This window comes from Pelophylax lessonae (genome assembly GCF_965119305.1).
Source record: "Pelophylax lessonae genome assembly, chromosome: 11".
NCBI lineage: Eukaryota > Metazoa > Chordata > Amphibia > Anura > Ranidae > Pelophylax > Pelophylax lessonae.
The window spans coordinates 11977689-11998389 of NC_138778.1; the positions used below are offsets into that span (position 1 = coordinate 11977689).

The 20701-nt window shown below is 45.4% G+C and overlaps 1 protein-coding gene across 3 annotated transcripts in view; it reads right to left on the reverse strand.

Annotated features, from left to right (window-relative positions):
• The window catches only part of LOC309567098 (uncharacterized protein), a 62591-nt gene that overhangs the window by 28078 nt on the left and 13812 nt on the right, over nt 1-20701 (reverse strand). For all 3 annotated transcript variants that reach the window (XM_082272427.1, XM_082272426.1, XM_082272425.1), the window contains 5 exons: nt 20545-20604; nt 17507-17648; nt 12071-12139; nt 10535-10609; nt 3906-3959 (listed from right to left, as the gene is read on the reverse strand). In XM_082272427.1, the coding sequence (XP_082128553.1) occupies nt 3906-3959; nt 10535-10609; nt 12071-12139; nt 17507-17648; nt 20545-20604 (400 nt within the window). The remainder of the gene's footprint in view (nt 1-3905; nt 3960-10534; nt 10610-12070; nt 12140-17506; nt 17649-20544; nt 20605-20701) is intronic.

Consider the following 20701-nt stretch of genomic DNA (forward strand, 5'->3'; position numbering starts at 1 on the left):
GCACAATTCCTTCCATTGACACCCACAATGGGGCACAACTCCTTCCATTGACAACATTGATGGGGCACAATTCCTTCCATTAACACCCACGATGGGGCACAACTCCTTCCAATGACATCAATGATGGGGCATTATTCCTTCCGTTAACATCAATGATGGGGCATAATTCCTTCCATTGATAGCAACTATGGGATGCTTTTCCTCACTCTGACACCAATGAAAGGGCAAAATTATTCCCACTGACACCAACAATGGGAACTATTCCTGCAACTGACTCCCACATCTAGGAACTATTAATTCCACTGACATCAACGATGGGGCACTAGCCCTCCCACTGTCACAAAAGATAGGGCATCGTTTACTCCCACTGGATCCCAGGACATTTTTTTCTCCCACTGGCCCTCCTAAAGTCTGAAGGACAGTAAATTGGCCCTTTTTGTTTCAAAAGTTTGGAGACCCCCGCTCTAGACCTTCACTCAATTCCTCCCACAGCGCCATTGTGTTCTGCTGGGGGGGGGCAGCATTTCAGGCCGACAGAACACAATGACCATGGCTAGTGGCTATAGCCGCTGGTGTTCTGCTGAAAACTCCAACTAACCAAAATCTCCAACCATGTCATTTCCAGTGATTCTCCGGCAACAATAATTGGAGATTTCAACCAGTTGGTGTTTTCACAGAACAGGCGGCAGCATATACACTATGGTAAACGCTATATTGAGTGGACATTGTTAGTCCGCCCCCTAGTAAACAACAACAACATCATACATACATAGTACCAGCATAGTAAAAAATTGGGGGAAAAAGGGGTATGGCGCTTCCTAAATGAATAGATGGGTGGTGGTATGGGGTACCCACCCATCTATTCATTAGGCAGCGCCATACCTCTTTTTCCCCCAATTTTTTACTGTGTTCATATAACTTCGGTTATATTTGAGGGAGGCCACGGAGTACACCCTTTTTTCTAGCTTCTAAACAACAACAACATGGCCGCCTCCAAGGCGGTGACAACTAGCGGGCGGACTAACATTGTCCAATCATTATAGCGTGTACCATAGTGTATACGCTGCCGGTGTTCTTTGAAAACACCAACTGATCGAAATCTCCAATTATTGTTGCTGGAGAGTCACCGTGGTTGGAGATATTGGCGAGCTGGCGTTTTTGGCAGAACACCGTCAGTAATCACATGTAAAAAATCTGACAGGTTGGTTGTACCAAAGTCAATTATGGATCAACTTGGGTACAATCAGCATTGAATCGAATCTCGGCTGGTCCATGGTGAACAGGCCAAATTTTGATCCATGTATGACAAAAATGTTATGGTTCTACACAAAAGGAGATCCTTGCACCCTGCTGGGATTAAAAAAAACATAGTGGGCGATTTCAGCATTGGACACACGTCTGTCTTCTACAAGGAGAAGTACAGTGTGTTCAATACGTATCAACAAACATAGTCTTTATCTTGGCCCATCCCCGGTCCTAACAAAGGAATGTCTTGTAAAGGGGCACAGGGAGGCCATCCTAATATCAAGATCAGGGCTGCTTATAAGGCAGTACAACCAGCCCTCCTGTACTGGGCCTGGACCCCATCAGTTCAAAAAGGGGGCCCGGGCACCTGCTGAACAGGAAGGCTGGCTGTACTGTCTTATTGCAGACACCGATCCTCTTCTGCCTCCCCTTACAGTGCTGCCAGCATCTCCTTCTCTTTCTCCCTCCGGCTGCACTGCAGGGGGGTCCTGGCACATGTGCATCTTCCATTTTCTGTCCAGACCTCTCATGTGCCCCTTTCCCCCACAGCTCTGCCAACTTACCTCCCGCTAGAAGCTGCTATGGGCACACAGGGAGATGTTTCAGGATGGAGAGCGGGAAAAGGGGCTGGCAAATATGTAATTTACAGGCCCCTTCCTTTCCTGAATGAACGCAGTGAGCAATCTGTACCAATCACTACTGTGTTTATTCATCACCGAATCATAGTAAACTGTGTCTCAGTTTGTGAATGAGCAGGAAGCCTCAGAGCGCTTCCTATTCAATCATCTGTGCAGCTGAGGCTGCAAAGAAAAGGGACTGATAAATCTAGATCCTCAGTCACTTTCTTTTGGCTGGGTGGGGGTGGGGGGGGGGCTGTCTAGTAGGCTGTATGGGACCCTGTGATTTCTAACAGCAACCCTAATCAAAATTACAGGAAGTAAAATTTAACCAAGAACAACTAAGGCCTTATAAAAATGGAGACTTAAAGAGTAACTCCACTTTTGTCTGGGTGATCTCTGTGCATTGCAGGGATTTTAACAAACTCTGTTGTCTGGGTGATCTCTGTGCATTGCAGGGATTTTAACAAACTCTGTTGTCTGGGTGATCTCTGTGCATTGCAGGGATTTTAACAAACTCTGTTGTCTGGGTGATCTCTGTACATTGCAGGGATTTTAACAAACTCTGTTGTCTGGGTGATCTCTGTACATTGCAGGGATTTTAACAAACTCTGTTGTCTGGGTGATCTCTGTGCATTGCAGGGATTTTAACAAACTCTGTTGTCTGGGTGATCTCTGTGCATTGCAGGGATTTTAACAAACTCTGTTGTCTGGGTGATCTCTGTACATTGCAGGGATTTTAACAAACTCTGTTGCAAATTCCTACCTTTTGTTAATCTCTAAAGAAATAGATGTTTGTATCCATGTGCCGAGCAAATCTCCATGGGAGTTAGTATTACACTTGACTCTTCATGGTCGACCACTTGGATATATACTTTCTCATATCAACTTATGGACTTTATATGGGTTCATGCCTGAACCCCTCATCATCTTTCATCTATTATTGTCACCAATTTCTTTTATTGTATACTGACTATGATGATAGTACCATTTTGTACCCGATTTTGCTACTTAATTATGTTTTTTTCTTGTTATTTAAAATCTTAAAAAAAAAAAGACTGAAGCAGAATCTGTATGGGAGTGATTTTATCATTATCAATCAGCGGCAGCACCTGCAGGGTTCATGAGCAAAGTGGCAGAGTCTGCATCCCTTTAGAAGTGATTTCCCTTTGGGATTATCTCAACAAAAATGACGTATTTGTTACAGAGGATGCCCAAAATCTGACTTCAACCTATAATCTTAGTGCAGACTTCTGGGAGAATCAGTAAGCCAATTACACAAGCTAGAAAATACTTTTTCTTTTTTTGTTGGGGGAGGGGGGGGGGGCTTCTGTACACCATCAGTGTACAGAATGTCTCCAGGTCACCATATTGCATTTTACAGAAAATGACAGCGCTGCACATTGAAAATAAGTCATTTTTAATAACATTCAATTACACTATATTATTTGTTTTTATATTCACTATTTTTTTTCCCCACAATAGCGGAGTTGTGCTTTAAATGGTAACTAACCCATTCTGGTCCTTTGACCATGCAGATGTGGAGGATGGGGCACAAGGTGTGCGACCTAGGGCTCTTTCACACGGGCGATCCGATCAAATCCGCCTGTCAGTTTTTTAGGCGGATCTGATCGGATCCTCCATGCAGCTCTATGGGGCAGTGGATGTCAGTGGAGACACCTCCGCTGACACCCGCTGCCATCCGTATCCGATCCTGTCCGTGAAATCTGGACGGATGGAAACCCTATTTTTCCATCCGTTCAGGGATCGGATCGGATGAGAGCGGACAGGCGGTCCGCTCTCATCCGATCCCCCATAGAGAGCAGCGGGAGCTGTGACACCTCCCTCTCCACACTGCAAGCAGAGACGGAGCTGTCATCCGCCGGCTCAGCGGGGATCGGCGGATCGATCCCCACTGAGCAGCACGGATCCGCCTACGGAGGCGGACCGTGTGAAAGAGCCCTAAATCTGTGTGACCTAATCTCCCACACCACTACCAACCGCTGCAGCTGACCAATTGTTGACCAAAGAGACAGAACGCACCGGGGTCCAGAGACCGGAGACAGCCGCCGTCCTCTTCTACTGCATCATCATTGTCTGGAGGGAAGGGCAGAGAAAATCAGAATGAGAGAAAATCTAGAGAGACAAGATGCATGATAACAATGAAACTTAACCAGTTTAACCACTTCAATACCGGGCACTTTTACTCCCTTCCTGCCCAGGCCAATGTTCAGATTTCAGCGCTGTCACACTTTGAATGACAATTGCGCAGTCATCCAACGCTGTACCCAAACTATATTTTTACAAATAGAGCTTTCTTTTGGTGGTGTTTAATCACCACTGGGTTTTTTTTTTGTTGTTTTCAAAATAAAAAAAACGTTTTTCTTTGTTTCCGTTTATAAAATGTTGCAAATAAATAATCTTTTTTCATAAATTTCGGTCAAAATGTATTCTTTCACATTTCTTTGGTGAAAATACCCAAAATCAGTGTGTATTATTTAGTCTGTAGGAAAGTTAGAGAGTCTGCAAACTATGGTGTGCGTATACAGTATCTCACAAAAGTAAGTGCACCCCTCACATTTTTGTCAATATTTTATTATATCTTTTCATGTGATAACACTGAAGAAATGACTCCTCACCCGGTTGCCGCCACACTGTTTACACTGTTATACAAGCTGTACACTCACGACTTTACATTGTAGCAAAGTGTCATTTCTTCAGCGTTGTCACATGAAAAGATATAATAAAATATTTACAGAAATGTGAGGGGTGTACTTACTTTTGTGAGATACTAGATATATGAAAATTAATCAGTCCTGATGTACTGATGGCTTGTCTCATTTCTTGAGGCCCTAAAATGTCAGAACAATACAACCCCCCCCCCCCCATATGACCCCTTTTTGGAAAGTCCAAGGTATTTTGTAAGAGGCATGGCGGGTTTTTTGAAGTCGTCATTTTTTTTGTCATAAGCTTTTGGAAAATTAAGAAATTAAAATTTTTTTTTTTAGATGTGTCATTATAAAATTGGTGTGCGGTGATCAGGGACACTGACTGGGGACAGTACAAACAAAATAAAATAAAATAAAATAATAATTTGACTTAACATTTTTTTTTACAATTTTTTTTTAACACATTATATGTTTGCATAAAGCAGTGCATTACATTTCTATATGCAAGCATTTTACTGAATGAAATTGATTCATTCAGTTTGTTTTGTTGTAATTAGCTGTGATTGGCCCAGTCTGTACCATGTGATCACACTGACCAGGGATGAGCTCGGGGCGTGTTCGAGTTCGTACGTGCCCGATCCCGCTAGGAAGCTGACACTGCACTCCGCTAATCACAGGCAGTGAAACATTTCCTGATCTGTAGCTGCACAGATCGGGAAATGTCTCACTGTCTGTGATTAGTGGAGTGCAGTGTCGGCTTCCTGGCGGGATCGGGCACATGCAAACTCGAACACGCCCAAGCTCATCTCTAACACTGACCAATCACAGCTAGCAACACAATTGGACACAATGGATGGCTTGAAAGGAAGCCATCCGTTGTGTACAATTGTCATGTGATCTGCTGTGATTGGTTACAGCAGTCACATGGTACTGGCAGCAGGCCAGGGTGTTCTGCTGAAAACTCCAACTTGCCGAGGACTCTAACCATGTCACTTCCGGTGACTCTACAGCAGGAATCAGGAATAATAATTGGAGATTTCGACGAGTTGCTGTTTTCAGAGACCACCGGCAGCCTATACATTCCAGTACACGAGCAGTTGCCTCTTTTCACAGAACACTGGGTAAGGAGGAAAAAAAGTTGTCGCCGCCCTGGAGGCAGCCATGTTGTTGGTTAGTAGCAGTCGTTACTAACAATGTCCAGTGATTATAGCGTGTACCGGAATGTATAGGCTGCCGATGTTCTATGAAAACAGCAACTCGTCAAAATCTAGAATTATTCCTGCTGTAGAGTCACCGGAAGTGACGTGGTCGGAGATTTGGGTGATTTGGAGTTTTAAGCAGAACACCGGTACTGGTACCGTTCAGTCATCGGCTGTATCTGGTGGATGCAGCCGGTGCCTTGACATCCGCCCAGATCAACGAGAGGCTCCCACCGGTGTCATCTTGCCATACGTCGGGCGGGAACTGGTAATATAAATGAGTGAAATTTTTGATGTCAGGGTTACAGCAGCTTTTTATCAACATTACAGCAGCTTAAAGGGGAGCTTTAGGTAAATGGATAAATCCACAGCTGTTCCTGCAATCTACTGTATACAGTGGGGAGGATGACACTATTTAGACCGGGGGTCAGCAAATTGTAAATCACGGATAGGTGACGGGTGGATCGCGATCTTGGCTTGCTAACCCGCTATTCCAGAGCATCAAAGAGTGCAATACAGAGGGACTACTTGTAAAGTTGGATCTGTAGAAGGGAGCAAGAGCCGCATAAGTCAATGCCTCCTCTTTAGTGCTGGATCCTATCCCATGCGGAATGATACCAACTGCACTCCACCTCTTATCTCGGCTAGTGGTCTCCAGAATGGTGCCAGCAGCAGGAAAGAAGAAAATACACCGGGCATATTAGCAGCATTGTGTTGCTTTCTCACAACCTGCTTTAACCCCTTGGACCCCAAAGAAGCATGTAGTTGCGGGGCGCTTGAAGAGTGGCCTCATTTACTTGCATGGATCGCAATTGGCAGGCGGTAGCACCAATCAAAAGCAACAAGGGGCTTAATTCCTGCTGTAGAATGTTTGCACCTTTGGCTGCTGCCTCAGCAACTAAAATTAGGTTAGGGAATGGGGGCAGTAAAACCATAACTCAACAGCAGGGTTTTATCACCCCCAGCTTCACGTGTAAACAAGCCCTAAGGGTGCCGCTCCGAAAAAGGGCTCATTTACAAGTGCAGCAAGCACTGCTGCTCCTCTGAAAAGCGATCGGATGTTTTTGACAGGTGTCGATATGTTGCCTCCTCACCGCCTGATTTAAACCCCTGATTACCATGTGAAACACGTGATTGCGACATGGTAGTATGGCAATTAGAGGTTTAAATCAAGTGTGAGGAGTCAACACTGTACCCAGTGATCTTATGGTGCTTTTCCACTGCATTGAACCGAACGGTTCGGCTCGCTTTTGTGCTTTTCCACTGCATGGTACCGCATGGTACGGTGTAGGAACAGTTCGGTGCGGTACGGCGGCGCTTTTCCACTACATGGAACCGAACGGTACGGCTCTCTAAACAATACCATAAACAGTACCACCTCAGTTGTGGTTCCAAGAGGGCCGTACCGGTACCATATCCCAGAATCCTTTGCATGCAGCCTTGACTGTTTGTCACTACTTGCCACTGATTAGTCAGAGAATCGTTGTTATCCCACCCACTTACTTTAGTACTACATTAGTGGAAAAGCAAACCGTACCAAACCGTACCGAACTGTTCCAACACCGTACCATGTGGTACCATGAAGTGGAAAACCAAACCGGGCCAAGCAGGGCCAAGTGGAGCTGAGCCGGTACTTGCAGTGGAAAAGTGCCATTTGACTTCCCCCATGTTGTTCAGGTAGATATCCACCTCTTTAAGGTTGCCTAGCCCTGACATAGACTATGCAGCTTCCTGTGTCACCTGCCTTCATACTGGAGATTAGATCAAAGGAACACTGATACAAATTCATAACTCAATGAGCAAGCAGGTTCTCCTAGGCCCCCGAAAAGCCCTCAACCACCCACAGTACCCTCCAACTTCCCATAGTGCCCCCTAGCTTTCTGCAGATTTTTCAGCCCCCAACCTCCTGAAAGCCATCCACTCATCCACAGTGCCCCTGCAAAGCCCCCTAGAGAGACCCCCAGCCCCCTCCCGGAATCCAAGCCCCCATAGCTGCCCCAGCTCCCTCCAGAAACGTAATCCCCTACAAAACTTTCAAGTCAGCTACAGAGTCTCCCAACCTCCTCTAGAATCCCCATTCCACCCCAGAGACACCAGGCCCCATCCCCAGCATTCTAGAATGTAAATACATGTTTTGTAGTCCCATACTATTATTGATTTGTTTTTTTTTTTTTGTGGGCAAAAAGGATTGGAAGAATTTACAGGGCTCAGTTTCAAAAAGTTTGACAACTCCTGGTCTACGCAATATGAATAGTAAGATACACTGTACCTCTTTAGTTGGCTCACCTGAGAAGCATTCGGATTTGCAGGTTCGGTTGTTGGGCCAGTCCGTGTCCTCATGTCCTTGTCCTCCGGGAACATTCTCTGCAATGACAGGGAAAAACACCACAGCTAACTAATCTGACTTCTGATTCATGGACAAGCCAACATCGGTAAAAATCACAAAATTCCATAAACTCATCAATAATGAGAGACAAAACTGTACTGAGGCCTGGAGACCAAACTACAAGAACTTAGTATCCATGTAAAGAAGTCTGTGCTACTCCAAAATGTATTCCAATTAGAAAACAAATCATCTTCCTCCACCCCAAACTCACTCATCCATGTCTTTATGGACCTTGCTTTGTGTACTGGTCCAAATCAATTGGTGGAGGGGAGATTATGGTGTGGGGTTGTTTTTCCCGGGTTGGGCTTGGTCCCTTAGTTCCAGTGAAGGGAACTCTTAAGGCGTCAGCATACCAAGACATTTTGGACAATTTCATGCTCCCAACTTTGTGGGAACAGTTTGGGGATGGCTCCTTCCAGTTCCAACATGACTGAGTACCAGTGCACAAAGCAAGGTCCATAAAGACATGGATGAGTGAGTTTGGGGTGGAGGAATTGACTGGCCTGCACCTCAACCCGATAGAACACCTTGAGGATGAATCAGAGTGGAGACTGCGAGCCAGGCCTTCTCGTTCAAAATCAGCCCCTAAAGTGGGGTACACACTAGTAGAAAATCTGCCAAAAATTGCCGCCCGATGTGAAATCGTCCGATTTTCGCCTAGTGTGTACACAACTTTCAGCAGCCGATGCCGACATTTTCAATGAAAAAAAACGGAGGGACAAACACCAAAATTTTTTTCGTCCGTCCCCAGATGACCGATTTTTATTTAATGTGTATGCAGTACGTCCATGAAAAATCGGATACGAAAGACCGCACATGATCTGAACTTGCTGACAACCCGGAAGTCTAGGAACAAATGTGCCAAAAAAAAAAAAAAAATCGGACGAGAAATTTTGTGAACATTTATGCACCGTCGACTAAAAACGGTAATGAACGCTGAGAAGACAGAGAAAAATCGGAGGATATTTCGTCCGATTTTCGTCAAGTGTGTACGGCCCTTAATCTCACAAATGTGCTTCTGGAAGAATGGTCAAACATTCCCATAGACACTCCTAAACCTTGTGGACAGCCTTCCCAGAAGAGTTGAAGCTGTTATAGCTGCAAAGGGTGGGCCAACTCAATATTGAACCATAGAGGTCCACGTATATGTTATTTAGATACATGTTGGTGGTTGTATAAATGTACGTTTCTTGCACGAAATTTTAGAAAATGTATAATAAAGGTTTTTTTTACATCTATTCTGTTTGAATAAAACATTTTTTGTCTCTTGGGTCGGGATTAACAGCACCGATATAGCCCCCCTCTCTAGCCTACAACTCCTTTTTTTCATTTATTCGATTTTGGGGTAATGGTGCAGTTGCGGACTGATGGAACGCTAATTTCTTCGCTCAATATTGAACCCTACGGACTAAGACTGGGATGCCAAGTTCATGTGTGTGTAAAGGCAGGCGTCCCAATACTTTTGACAGTAAAGTGTAATTATATTACTGATGACTGGTTTGTAGATATTTTTAAATTTATTGCTTTTGAAATGTCGTATAGTGCTACACTTTTCTATTACAAGACTATCTGAAGCTTGTAAGTTCTCCTTGTGCTTGCATGGGTTTTCTCCGGGTGGTTTTCTTTCACACTTCAAAGACATGCTTGTAGGCTACTTGGCTCCTGTTTAAATTGGCCCTAGTATGTGTACATTGCTAAGCACAGAGATATTGTACATAAAAGCCATTGGGTAATCCCAGCCAAGCACACATCCAATGGGCCAGTATTGCTAGGTCAGCTTGTTTGGAGATCATAGCTCCTTGTCTTTTTCCACATTCTGCATGGCATATAATGGAGAAGCAGTCAGCAGTGCTATTGTTACATAGTTACATAGTAGGTGAGGTTGAATAAAGACAATAGTCCATCCAGTTCAACCTGTGTTGGTGTGTGTGGCTGTAATCATCTCACATAGCCCTTAATGTCCTGATCCTTGAGATGTACGTCTAAGAGTCTTTTGAAAGCCACCATACTTCCCGCAGAAACCACCTCTTGTGGTAGAGAATTCAACAATCTTGTAGCCCTAACAGTAAAGAACCCCCCTCGTTGCCTGAGGTTAAAACACTTCTCCTCTAATCGCATTGTATGTCCTCGAGTCCTCAGGCAATTCCTTCAAATTTTTCTATGCTGAGATCACCATTGAGATATTTCTAAATTGCTATCATGTCCCCCCTCAGACGTCTCTTCTCCAGGGAGAATAAATCGAGCGATTGCAGCCGCTCTTCATAGTTAAGGTCCTCCAACCCCCTAATCAGTTTAGTTGCCCTTCTCTGGACTCTCTCCAGCTCCAACACATTGTAATAAATAATTTCTAATGTTAAATATACTTCAGGTCAGAAGCCTCACTAGTACTCTGAGTAATTTGTGCGGCATGAGGCTCACCCGGAATACATGGCATGGTGGACAGCAACACCTTTTTCCTTTTCCTACCCAATGGCGCTGCTCCTGGACTGTGACCTGAAAGGAAAGATGCGTAGAGTTACACTCATGACTTCCCAAAGGTGATTTAGGTACTTTACTGATATACCATAAATACCTGATTTAAAGCGTAAGATCGCCTTTAGTAACCTTTACAATAATCCCCTATGTAATTCTACATTCCATACTGATGGGGCTTTGCTGATAAGCCAATTTTGCATTTTGATACAATGTCCACTTCTATCTCTTTCATGAGCAAAGGTCTTTGAAATCAAGATTTCCAGGCCAGATTTAGCAGTGCCAATATTTGTTGATTAATGGGAACAAAAAAAAAAAAAAAAAAAAACCTCTAATTTGCCCACCTACATTAATTTTCATTTATAAATATTTAATTTTTTTCCCCTTCCCGTTGGTCTTATAGGTGGCAACGTAGAGGTGGGCCCTATTATGTGCTGCCATATATATTGTCAAAAGTATTAGGACGCCTGCCTTTACAAACTCGCTCATCCATGTCTTTATGGACCTTGCTTTGTGCACTGGTGCGCAGTCATGTTGGAACAGGAATTGGCCATCCCCAAACTCCTCCCACAAAGTTGGGAGCATGAAATTGTCCAAAATGTCTTGGTATGCTGACGCCTTAAGAGTTCCCTTCACTGGAACTAAGGGGCCAAGCCCAACATCTGAAAAACAACCCCACATCATAATCCCCCCTCCACCAAATGATTTGGAGGAGTGGCCCAATACTTTTGGCAATATAGTGTGAATGAGCGATTTTGGGGTGAAAGAACTTGACTGGCCTGCACAGAGTCCTGACCTCAACCTGATCATCCAATCATGTGCAAGCAAAAATGCCTTTTTTTCTTGCATGTGATTGGGTACTTTTTGAAAAGTGAAGCTTCAAACCTTTTACTAGGCTCTGGGGCCGCTGGGAGCTTGGCGCATGCTCTGAAACGCGTTGTGTCTCCCATCTGACTTTGGTGACGTCACGTTCCAGTCCAACACGCGGAAGTACCAGATCCCCGAAAACAACGGCCGGCTTAGCTTGTCCTCCTGCCGTATACATCAGCTTCCATTTGCACTCCATCTTCGGCCACTGGATTCCACTACCATCTGCCGTCACCATCTTTTGAGCCTTGCATTAATCTACCCCATGTTGAGTTTTTAAATCGTGTGTGTGTATTCTTGGATTAAAGCATACGGCACTTAGAGGCGCTCCGTGTCTCTCTCTTCATAAAGACATGGATGAGGGAGTTTGGGGGTGGAAGAACTTGACTGGCCTGCACAGAGTCCTGAACTCAGGCTTAGTTTTGGCTAATACAATGAATGAAAATGCTTGAAGAAAGGACCATTTATTTTTGAAGGCTCCCGGCACTTTTAGAATTCACCCAGGTTTGGCCAATCACATCTCGTGTCTATAGTGAAGAGTGCGGGCCCAGCAGGCCAAACCCCAAATAATTAATTCAACAATCTTCTTCCTGACAACATCTAAGATTTCTGTACCTTGTGAGTTCACTTCCAGAAGCTTGAAGAAATGGTCGTCTGTTATATCCGTATCATCCTCAAAATCCTCTGTAAAAAAAAAAAAAACTTTAAAACCAGCCACACTCCACACACAGAGTATAATTTGTATATGGAAAAACACACAACATTGCTTTTTGCTTTAAAAAAAAAAAAAAAAAAAAAATGAACACCCCAACCTCCAACACAACTATTATGGTTGCAGAAATCAATAGGTTTCTTTCCTAACTTCCCATTATGTCATAAAGGTGGGTTAGTGGGTTTGTACATCATTCCTTCCTTTGTTTATTATGGTCAGGACCATAACAGGCCATCCACTGTCATATTTCTTTCATTCAATCTGCAGGCTGAATGAAAAAAACATAACAGATTCCTCCATCCACAAAAATCAGTGCAGACGAAACCCCCCCCCCTTTTTTTTTTATTTTGGTGGAGGATGCGGGCAATGAGAAAAACCCTTTTTACACCATTATATGATTACAGATATTAGATGACACATCAGACATCAGAGCACCAACCCCTCTCTTATCAGATGGCTCAGTCCGAGGTTTCAATCAGACAAAGGGAGCAGCAAAGGAAGCGGCTATGCTTTCTTTGCCTCCCCCAGGCCCACTAAAAGCCCTCAACCTCCCACGGTGCCATCCAACTTCTTATAGTGCCCCCTAGCTTTCTTCAGATTTTCCAGCCACCTGCAAATTCATCCACAGTGCCCCCGCAAAGCCCTCAGTCTCCTGGAGAGACCCCCAGCCCTCTCCAGGGATCCAAGCCCCCATAGCTGCCCCCAGCTCCCTCCAGAAACCTCATCCTCAACAAAACCATCAAGTCTGCAACAGAATCTCCCAACCTCCTCTAGAATCCCCATTCCCCCACAGTTACACTAAGCCCCCCCCCTTTTTTTTTTTCTGGTGGAGAATGCGGGCAATGAGAAAAAACCCTTTTTACACCATTATATGATTACAGATATTAGATGACACATCAGTGCACCAACCCCTCTCTTATCAAATGGCTCAGTCCGAGGTTTCAATCAGACAAAGGGAGCAGAAAAGGAAGCTGCTATGCTTTCTTTGCCTCCCCCAGGCCCCCTGAAAGCCCTCAACCTCCCACGGTGCCATCCAACTTCTTATAGTGCCCCCTAGCTTTCTTCAGATTTTCTAGCCACCTGCAAAGTCGTCCACAGTGCCCCCGCAAAGCCCTCAGCCTCCCGGAGAGACACCCCAGCCCTCTCCAGGGATCCAAGCCCCCACAGCTGCCCCCAGCTCCCTCTAGAAACCTCATCCTCAACAAAACCATCAAGTCTGCAACAGAATCTCCCAACCTCCTCTAGAATCCCCATTCCCCCACAGTGACATTAAGCCCCATCCCGAGCATTCTAGAACTTAAATACATATTTTGTCTGCCTTTTTAGCTAACCCATAGCGCTCTAGGAACACTTTATCAGGTATGTTTATAAATTGGCCCTAATATGTGTACATTGCTAAGCACAGAGATATTGTACATAAAAGCCATTGGGTAATCCCAGCCAAGCACACATCCAATGGGCCAGTACTGCTAGGTCAGCTTGTATAGAGATCATAGCTCCTTGTATAATTCCACATTCTACATGGTATATAATGGAGAAGCAGTCAGCAGTGCTATTGTAATAAAAAAATTTCTAATGTTAAATATACTTCCCTAGTACTCTGAGTATATTGTGTGGCATGAGACTCACCCGGAATACATGGCATGGTGGGCAGAAACACCTTTTTCCTTTTCCTACCCACCCACATCATTATATGTTTACAGATATTAGATGACTCATCAGAGCACCAACCCCTCTCTTATCAGATGGCTCAGTCCGAGGTTTCAATCAGGCAAAGGGAGCTGCAAAGGAAGCTGCTATGCTTCCTTTGCCTCTCCCAGGCTCCCTGAAAACCCCCAACCTCCCACGGTGCCCTCCAACTTCTCATAGTGCCCCCTAGCTTTCTACAGATTTTACAGCCCCCCAACCTCCTGCAAAGTCCTCCACAGTGCCCCTACAAAGCCCCCAGCCTCATGGAGAGACTCCCAGCCCCCTCCAGGGATCCAAGCCCCCACAGCTGCCCCCAGCTCCTTACAGAACCCTCATTCCCAACAAAACCATCAAGTCTGCTACAGATTCTCCCAACCTCCTCTAGAATCCCCATTCCCCCACAGTGAAACTAAGCCCCATTACGAGCATTCTAGAATTTAAATAAATATTTTGTCTGCCTTTTTAGCTAACCCATAGTGCTCTAGGAACACTTTATCAGGTATGTTTATACATAAACAGTACAAAAAAAATCAATAAACAAACTTTTTTTTAAAAAGTTAGTTAAAATGTTGACCTAAACCATTCTAGTGTACCTGGTGTGTCTAAAAAGTTTGGTAAATGGTCCGATATTGCAATGGCAACATGGGCCAGCTGCATGCGAATACACATGGCTATCCATGGACATGTCAAGAAGCGCCACCCAGAGTGGAGTGCACGTGACCGTCAGGGTAAACCTGCAGCTGGCAATCGAATGTAGACAGTGTGCAAGGCAGGGTCACAGTGTAATAGAGCATCAAGTTCTGCTACAAATTGGGGAAAACAGTGACGGAGACGCATAAAATGTTGGTGCAAGTGTACGGGACAGAAGCTGAAAATGTGTTTAGGATTGGTTCAAACGCTTTCGCGACGGGAAGAAAACAAGGATGAGCCACGTTCAGTTTGGCCGTTGACAAGCAAAACCCCAGACATGATCGAGTGAGTGCGACAAATGCTGGCACGAGATCGGCGATCGACTCTACGATTGATGGCGGAAGAATTGGGCAAGGACACGGTGCGCACCCTCGTCCGTGAAGATTTCTTTAAGCGGAAGATCTGTTCCCAGTTTGTGCCACACAAGCTGACAGACCAACAGAAAGCAAAATGGATGGAAACCTCTGGAGATTTAAAGTGGAGTTCCACCCATTTTAGTAACTTTAGATGTATGTAATCCCCTTTAAAACTACTTTTACCAATGGAAACTTTTTTTTTTTTTGCTAGGAAATACCTTTTTTTCCTCTTTATTCATCCTCACTTCTGGGTCCGGCCGCCGATCGGCGATTACGTCATTCGGCGATTCGCAAGGGCTGGGGATGTATCTCATGGGATGAAATCTCGCATTATTACACAGGTGTCCTGAGCTGTACTGTATGTATTGGATTGAGTCCGTGCTCTGCCCCGTCTCCGCCCCGCCTCCTCTCAGTGAGCTCTACGGGATATAATGCTTTCATTCCACGCTCACTGAGAGGAGGCGGGGCGGAGGCGGGGCGGAGCACGGACTCAATCCAATACATCCGAGGGTACAGTTCACTGAGAGGAGGCGGGGCGGAGCACGGACTCAATCCAATACATACGAGTACACCTCAGGACTCCTGTGTAATAATGCAAGATTTCATCCCATGAGATTTCATGAGATACATCCCAGCAGCCATTGCGAATCGCCGAATGACCTAATCGCCGATCGGCGGCCAGACCCGGAAGTGAGGAGAGGATGAATAAAGAAGAAAAAAAGGTATTTCCTAGCAAAAAAAAAAAAGTTTCCATTGGTAAAAGTAGTTTTAAAGGGGATTACATACATCTATGTAATCCAAGTTATTAAAAATGGGTGGAACTCCACTTTAATTATCATGTGTGACCAGGAGCCATCCTTTCTGCGAATCATTGTCACAGGGCATGAGACCTGGTGCTTCCAGTTCCATCTGGAATCCAAGCGGTGTACCTGTTCTCGATCATCCACCCTACTCCCCTGATCTGGCACCTCCGGAACTCTTTTTGTTTACCTGCCTGAACAGCGCCATGAAAGGCGCACGTTTTGTGGACGTGGTGGTAATCCAAGAATGTACGACATCGGTTCTGCGATCAATTCCTAAAGAGGCCTTTATTGACAGTTTTCAGAAGCTTTATGAACGTTGCAAAAGTGTGTTGTGGATCCAAACAGCATCTGAAGGGTAAGGGCTTTGGTACCAGGAGGACGACTAGTGCCCCAATATTGGTATCAGTGGGAAGAATAGTGCCCCAATGTTGGTGTCAGTAGGAGTAATAGCGCCCAATTTTGGTGTCAGTAGGAGTAATAGTGCCCCAATGTTGGTGTCAGTAGGAGGAATAGAGCCCCAATGTTGTTATTAGTAGGAGTAATAGTGCCCCAATATTGGTGTCAGTAGGAGGAATAGTGCCCCCATCGTTAATGTCAGTGGGAGGAATAGTGTCACCTTATTTGTATCAGTAGAAGAAATAGTGGCCCATTGTTGGTGTCAGTTGGAGGAATAGCTACATAGTTAGTCAGGTTGAAAAAAGACACGAGTCCATCTAGCTCAACCAATAAAAAACAAAAAAAGAAAACACAACCATACAATCCCATATACACAATCCTATACCCACAGGTAAACCAGAGGAAGGCGAAAGACCCCAGCAAAGTATGATCCAATTTGCTACCGCAGGGGAAAAATTCCTTCCTGATCCCCCGAGAGGCTATAATCGGATATTCGTTGGTGTCAGTGGGAGGAATAGTGTCCCATCATTGGTGTCAGTGGAAGGAATAGTGCCCCAATGTTGGCGTCAGTGGGAGGAATAGTGCCCCAATGTTGGTGTCAGTAGGAGGAATAGTGCCCCAATGTTGGTGTCAGTAGGAGGAATAGTGCCCCCTTATTCGTATCAGTAGAAGAAATAGTGCCTCAATGTTGGTGTCAGAGGGAGGAATAGTGCCCCATCGTTGGTGTCGGTGGGAGGAATAGTGCCCCATCATTGGTGTAAGTGGGAGGAATAGTGCCCCATCGTTGGTGTCAGTGGGAGAATAGTGCCACATCATTGGTGTCAGTGGGAGGAATAGTGCCCCATCGTTGGTGTCAGTGGGAGTAAAAGTGCCCCATTGTTGGTGTCACTGGGAGGAATAGTGCCTCATCGTTGGTGTCAGTGGGAGGAATAGTGCCCCATCGTTAGTGTCAGTGAGAGGAATAGTGCCCCATCATTGGCGTCAGTGGGAGGAATAGTGCCCTACTGTTGGTGTCAGTGGGAAGAATAGTGCCCCATCATTGGTGTCGGTGGGAGGAATAGTGCCCCATCGTTGGTGTCAGTGGAAGGAATAGTGCCCCATCGTTGGTGTCAGTGGAAGGAATAGTGTCCCATCGTTCGCATCAGTAGGAGGAATAGTGCCCCATCGTTGGCGTTATTAGGAGAAATAGTGCCCTATTGCTGATGTCAAAAGAACGAATTAAGCCCCATTGTTGGTGTCAGTGAGAGGAATAATGTCTTGTATTAGTGGGAGGAAAAGTGCCCCAAGGGCCGGATAAAGGCAAGCAAAGGGTCGCACCCGGCCACCAGGCTGCAGTTTGCAGACCACTGATATAAAACAATCCTGCAGCGTAATATGCCAGAAATACAGCCAATGCCAGTGTCACCTATGAAGTCCTCTATTTGGTCCTCCTTAGATTCATTGGGGTCACTGAGTATTTCTTTCTTGTAAAGCTCTTCGTTTTCTTCTATGTAATTCCATTCCTCTCTAGTGAAGAACACAGCCACGTCCTGATATCGTACTGGAATCTGAAACACACAGGACAGTGATTGACAGCGATTGGCTAAATCACAGTCCGCTGCCACTGCTCGCCAACAGAGGAGACATAATGGCCTCCCATTTCCTTGCGAGGAGAAACACTGATACATTCTAGATAGCATTACATACATCTCATTTTCTTTTTTCTTTTCACAAAGAAGAAGTTGGGCAAATCAAGAATGACAAGACCCCCATCAGTGCAGCACATAGACGGTTTATTGCAGGGTACCTGGCCACTATATAGAGCTCCTTTATGAGGTCACCAGCCTGGATAAAACAACTTTTTTCACCTTCTACTTCCAAAAAAAAGAAGCACATCATAAGGCTTCTGGGTACCATGGTCAATGAGAAGCTCACTTCCATTTTGAAGGACTTCCACACCAAGTACTTGAAGGTCTGAAAACCATGGATAGCAGACAATGATCGTCTGAATATAGATCGAACCCTTCTCTTGGTGTGATCCAGGGGCGTAACTACAGGGGTTGCAGGGGTTGCAATCGCAACCGGGCCCCATGCTCAAGGGGGCCCATGTGGCTCCCCTGTACACCGGGGGCAGCATGTAGAGAAATCACTGTCCTCCTTTTTCCTTCTGTAGCTGCAGGAGGAAAATGGAGGAGATTGGTTCCTCTGTACGCTGCCCCCCGCCACTTCTCCTATCCAGTATACTTGTGTTCTGCTGTCTCTGGGCCCCTGTGTGCTTCCCTGGTCCCCCCCCCCCCTTCAGAATGCTCCCTTCCCTCTCCTGCCAGCTGCTGCAGGGGATGTGTTACAATAGAGAAACCAGGAAGGGGTCGGTAAATATGTAATTTAACAGCTCCTTCCTTTTCTGAATGGACAGAGTCATAGTCAGTCACATTGTAAAAAAATTAAATAAAATGATAAAAAATAATACAATTAAAATACCAAAAAAAAAAAAACTACTGACACCAGTGGGTGAACTTCCAGGATCGCAAAGGTCACACTTGCGACAGGAAACTGGCATTCCACCACCGTGGGGAGGCCCCAAGATGGCAGGAAGGGGGCCCACTGCAGAACTTGTGAAAGGGTCCCGCTGCGGGACCGTAATAAAGTGCCCCGCAACTAGAGTAAAGGGCCCCAGGGCGCCAGGGGTCCCTTCATGGTTTCTTGCACCGGGGCCCTGAAGGTTCTAGTTACGCCTCTGGTGTGATCACTCCTACAGTCCATTATCAAACTGCTGCACAAACTTTTCTGTACCCTTCCCCAGATCTGTGCCTTGATACAAACCTCTACAGACAGTTCCTTGGACTTCATGGCTTGGTTTGTGCTCTGACATGCACTGTTAAGTGTGGGGCCTTATATAGACAGGTGTGTGCCTTTCCCAATCATGTCCAATCAACTGAATTTACCACAGGTGGACTCCAATCAAGTTGCAGAAACATCTCAAGGACGATCAGTGGAAACAGGACGCACCTGAGCTTAAAGTGGAGTTCCACCCTATTTTTATACTTACCTCCATCTTATCGCTCCGGGTCACCTGAAAAAGAAATGGATAATCACATATTTTTTTTTTTTTTTTTACTTACCTCGTAGCGAAGAAAATATACTTACCTTACTTCCTTCTTCCTCCTTCCTCGGCCGCGGCCCGTCGTCACTTCCTGGCTCTGCAATGATTCCTGGGAGCTGAACGTCATCGCTCCCAGGAATCATTGCGCCTGCACCGGCCCCCGACGTCAGTTCCGGGTCGCGCGCGTCATCCCCTTCTAAACAGCTTCTGGGCATGCCCAGAAGCTGTGGAGGGATGACCCGCGCGATCCGGAAGTGACGGCGGGGCCGGCGCAGGGCATCGTGGGACCGAAGAAGGCGGAAGAAGACGCCGAAGGGGATCTCGCTGGCTTCAAGCTGCCCACATCTGAGATGGCAGCGCTGGACAAGACGTTTTCAAGGTAAGTATTTGTCCTAACAGGTAAGTGCAACCCGGGACAGATCAGAGGCTAGCCATTGTGGAATGTACTAGCCCTGACTGTCCCGGGGGTATTTAAAAAAAAAAAATCCAGGGTGGAACTCAGCTTTAACAACCACTTGAAAAGGGGAAGTTGAGATTCCAGGGGGGGGGGGCATTTGCTCCCCTTTGCCCCTACCTGCGGACGCCCATGGTTGTCACTATGGGGGATTGTTTGTAGAATTTTGAGGAAAATAATGAATTTAATCTATTTTGGAATAAGGCTGTAACATAAAATAATGTGGAAAAAGTGAAGCGATGTGAATACTTTCCGGATGCACTGTATGAATCAGAAAAGATTTGGCCTAACTTTATTAAGAAATTCGATTTTTAATTGTTTTTTTTTTTTTTTGGGTATGTTTTATAGCAGAGAGCAAAAAATATTTATTTTTTTCAAAATTGTCAGCTTTTTCTTTTGTTTAAAAAAAAAAAAAAAAAACGCAGAGGTGATAAAATACCACCAAAAGAAAGCTCTATTTGTGGGAAAAAATTACATTAATTTTATTTGGGTGCAGCGTTGCATGACCGCGCAATCGACCCCTGTCATCACTCCTGGGTGGAGCCAGCCTTAAAGTGACAGTACATGTGAAACCCTTCAGGTATAACAGTGCCGTATCGCAAAAAATGGCTTCGTCATGAAGGGGGGGGGGGGGTAAATCTTTCGGAGGTCAAGCGGGTAAAACCTAGAAAAGCCCAATAAACCTTTTGTAAAACAAAAACAGGAAACAGCCATGCTTATCCTGCAGGAAGATACCCATGACGTCTACTACCTGTCCCTATGTCCCCTGTAGGAGGACACACCTACTGAACCATCATGGTTGCACCTCTTTTATGGGATACATAGTAGAGGAAGCGCTGCTCTGACTCTTCCACCTAACACTACCTGTAGTCAGAACTCTACCTGTCTGCCTGGCCCACTCTCTCACCTGTCCTTCCTCCTGATAGAACTTGCTGAGATCTTCATTCTTCTTCACCAGCTTCAAATCCTGCAAGATATAAAAAATGTGGAACTCACCCAGCAGTCACAAAGTACAGTCAAAGAAACTTGGATACACCAAATTTAGAGGGTGCAGCAAACTCTAT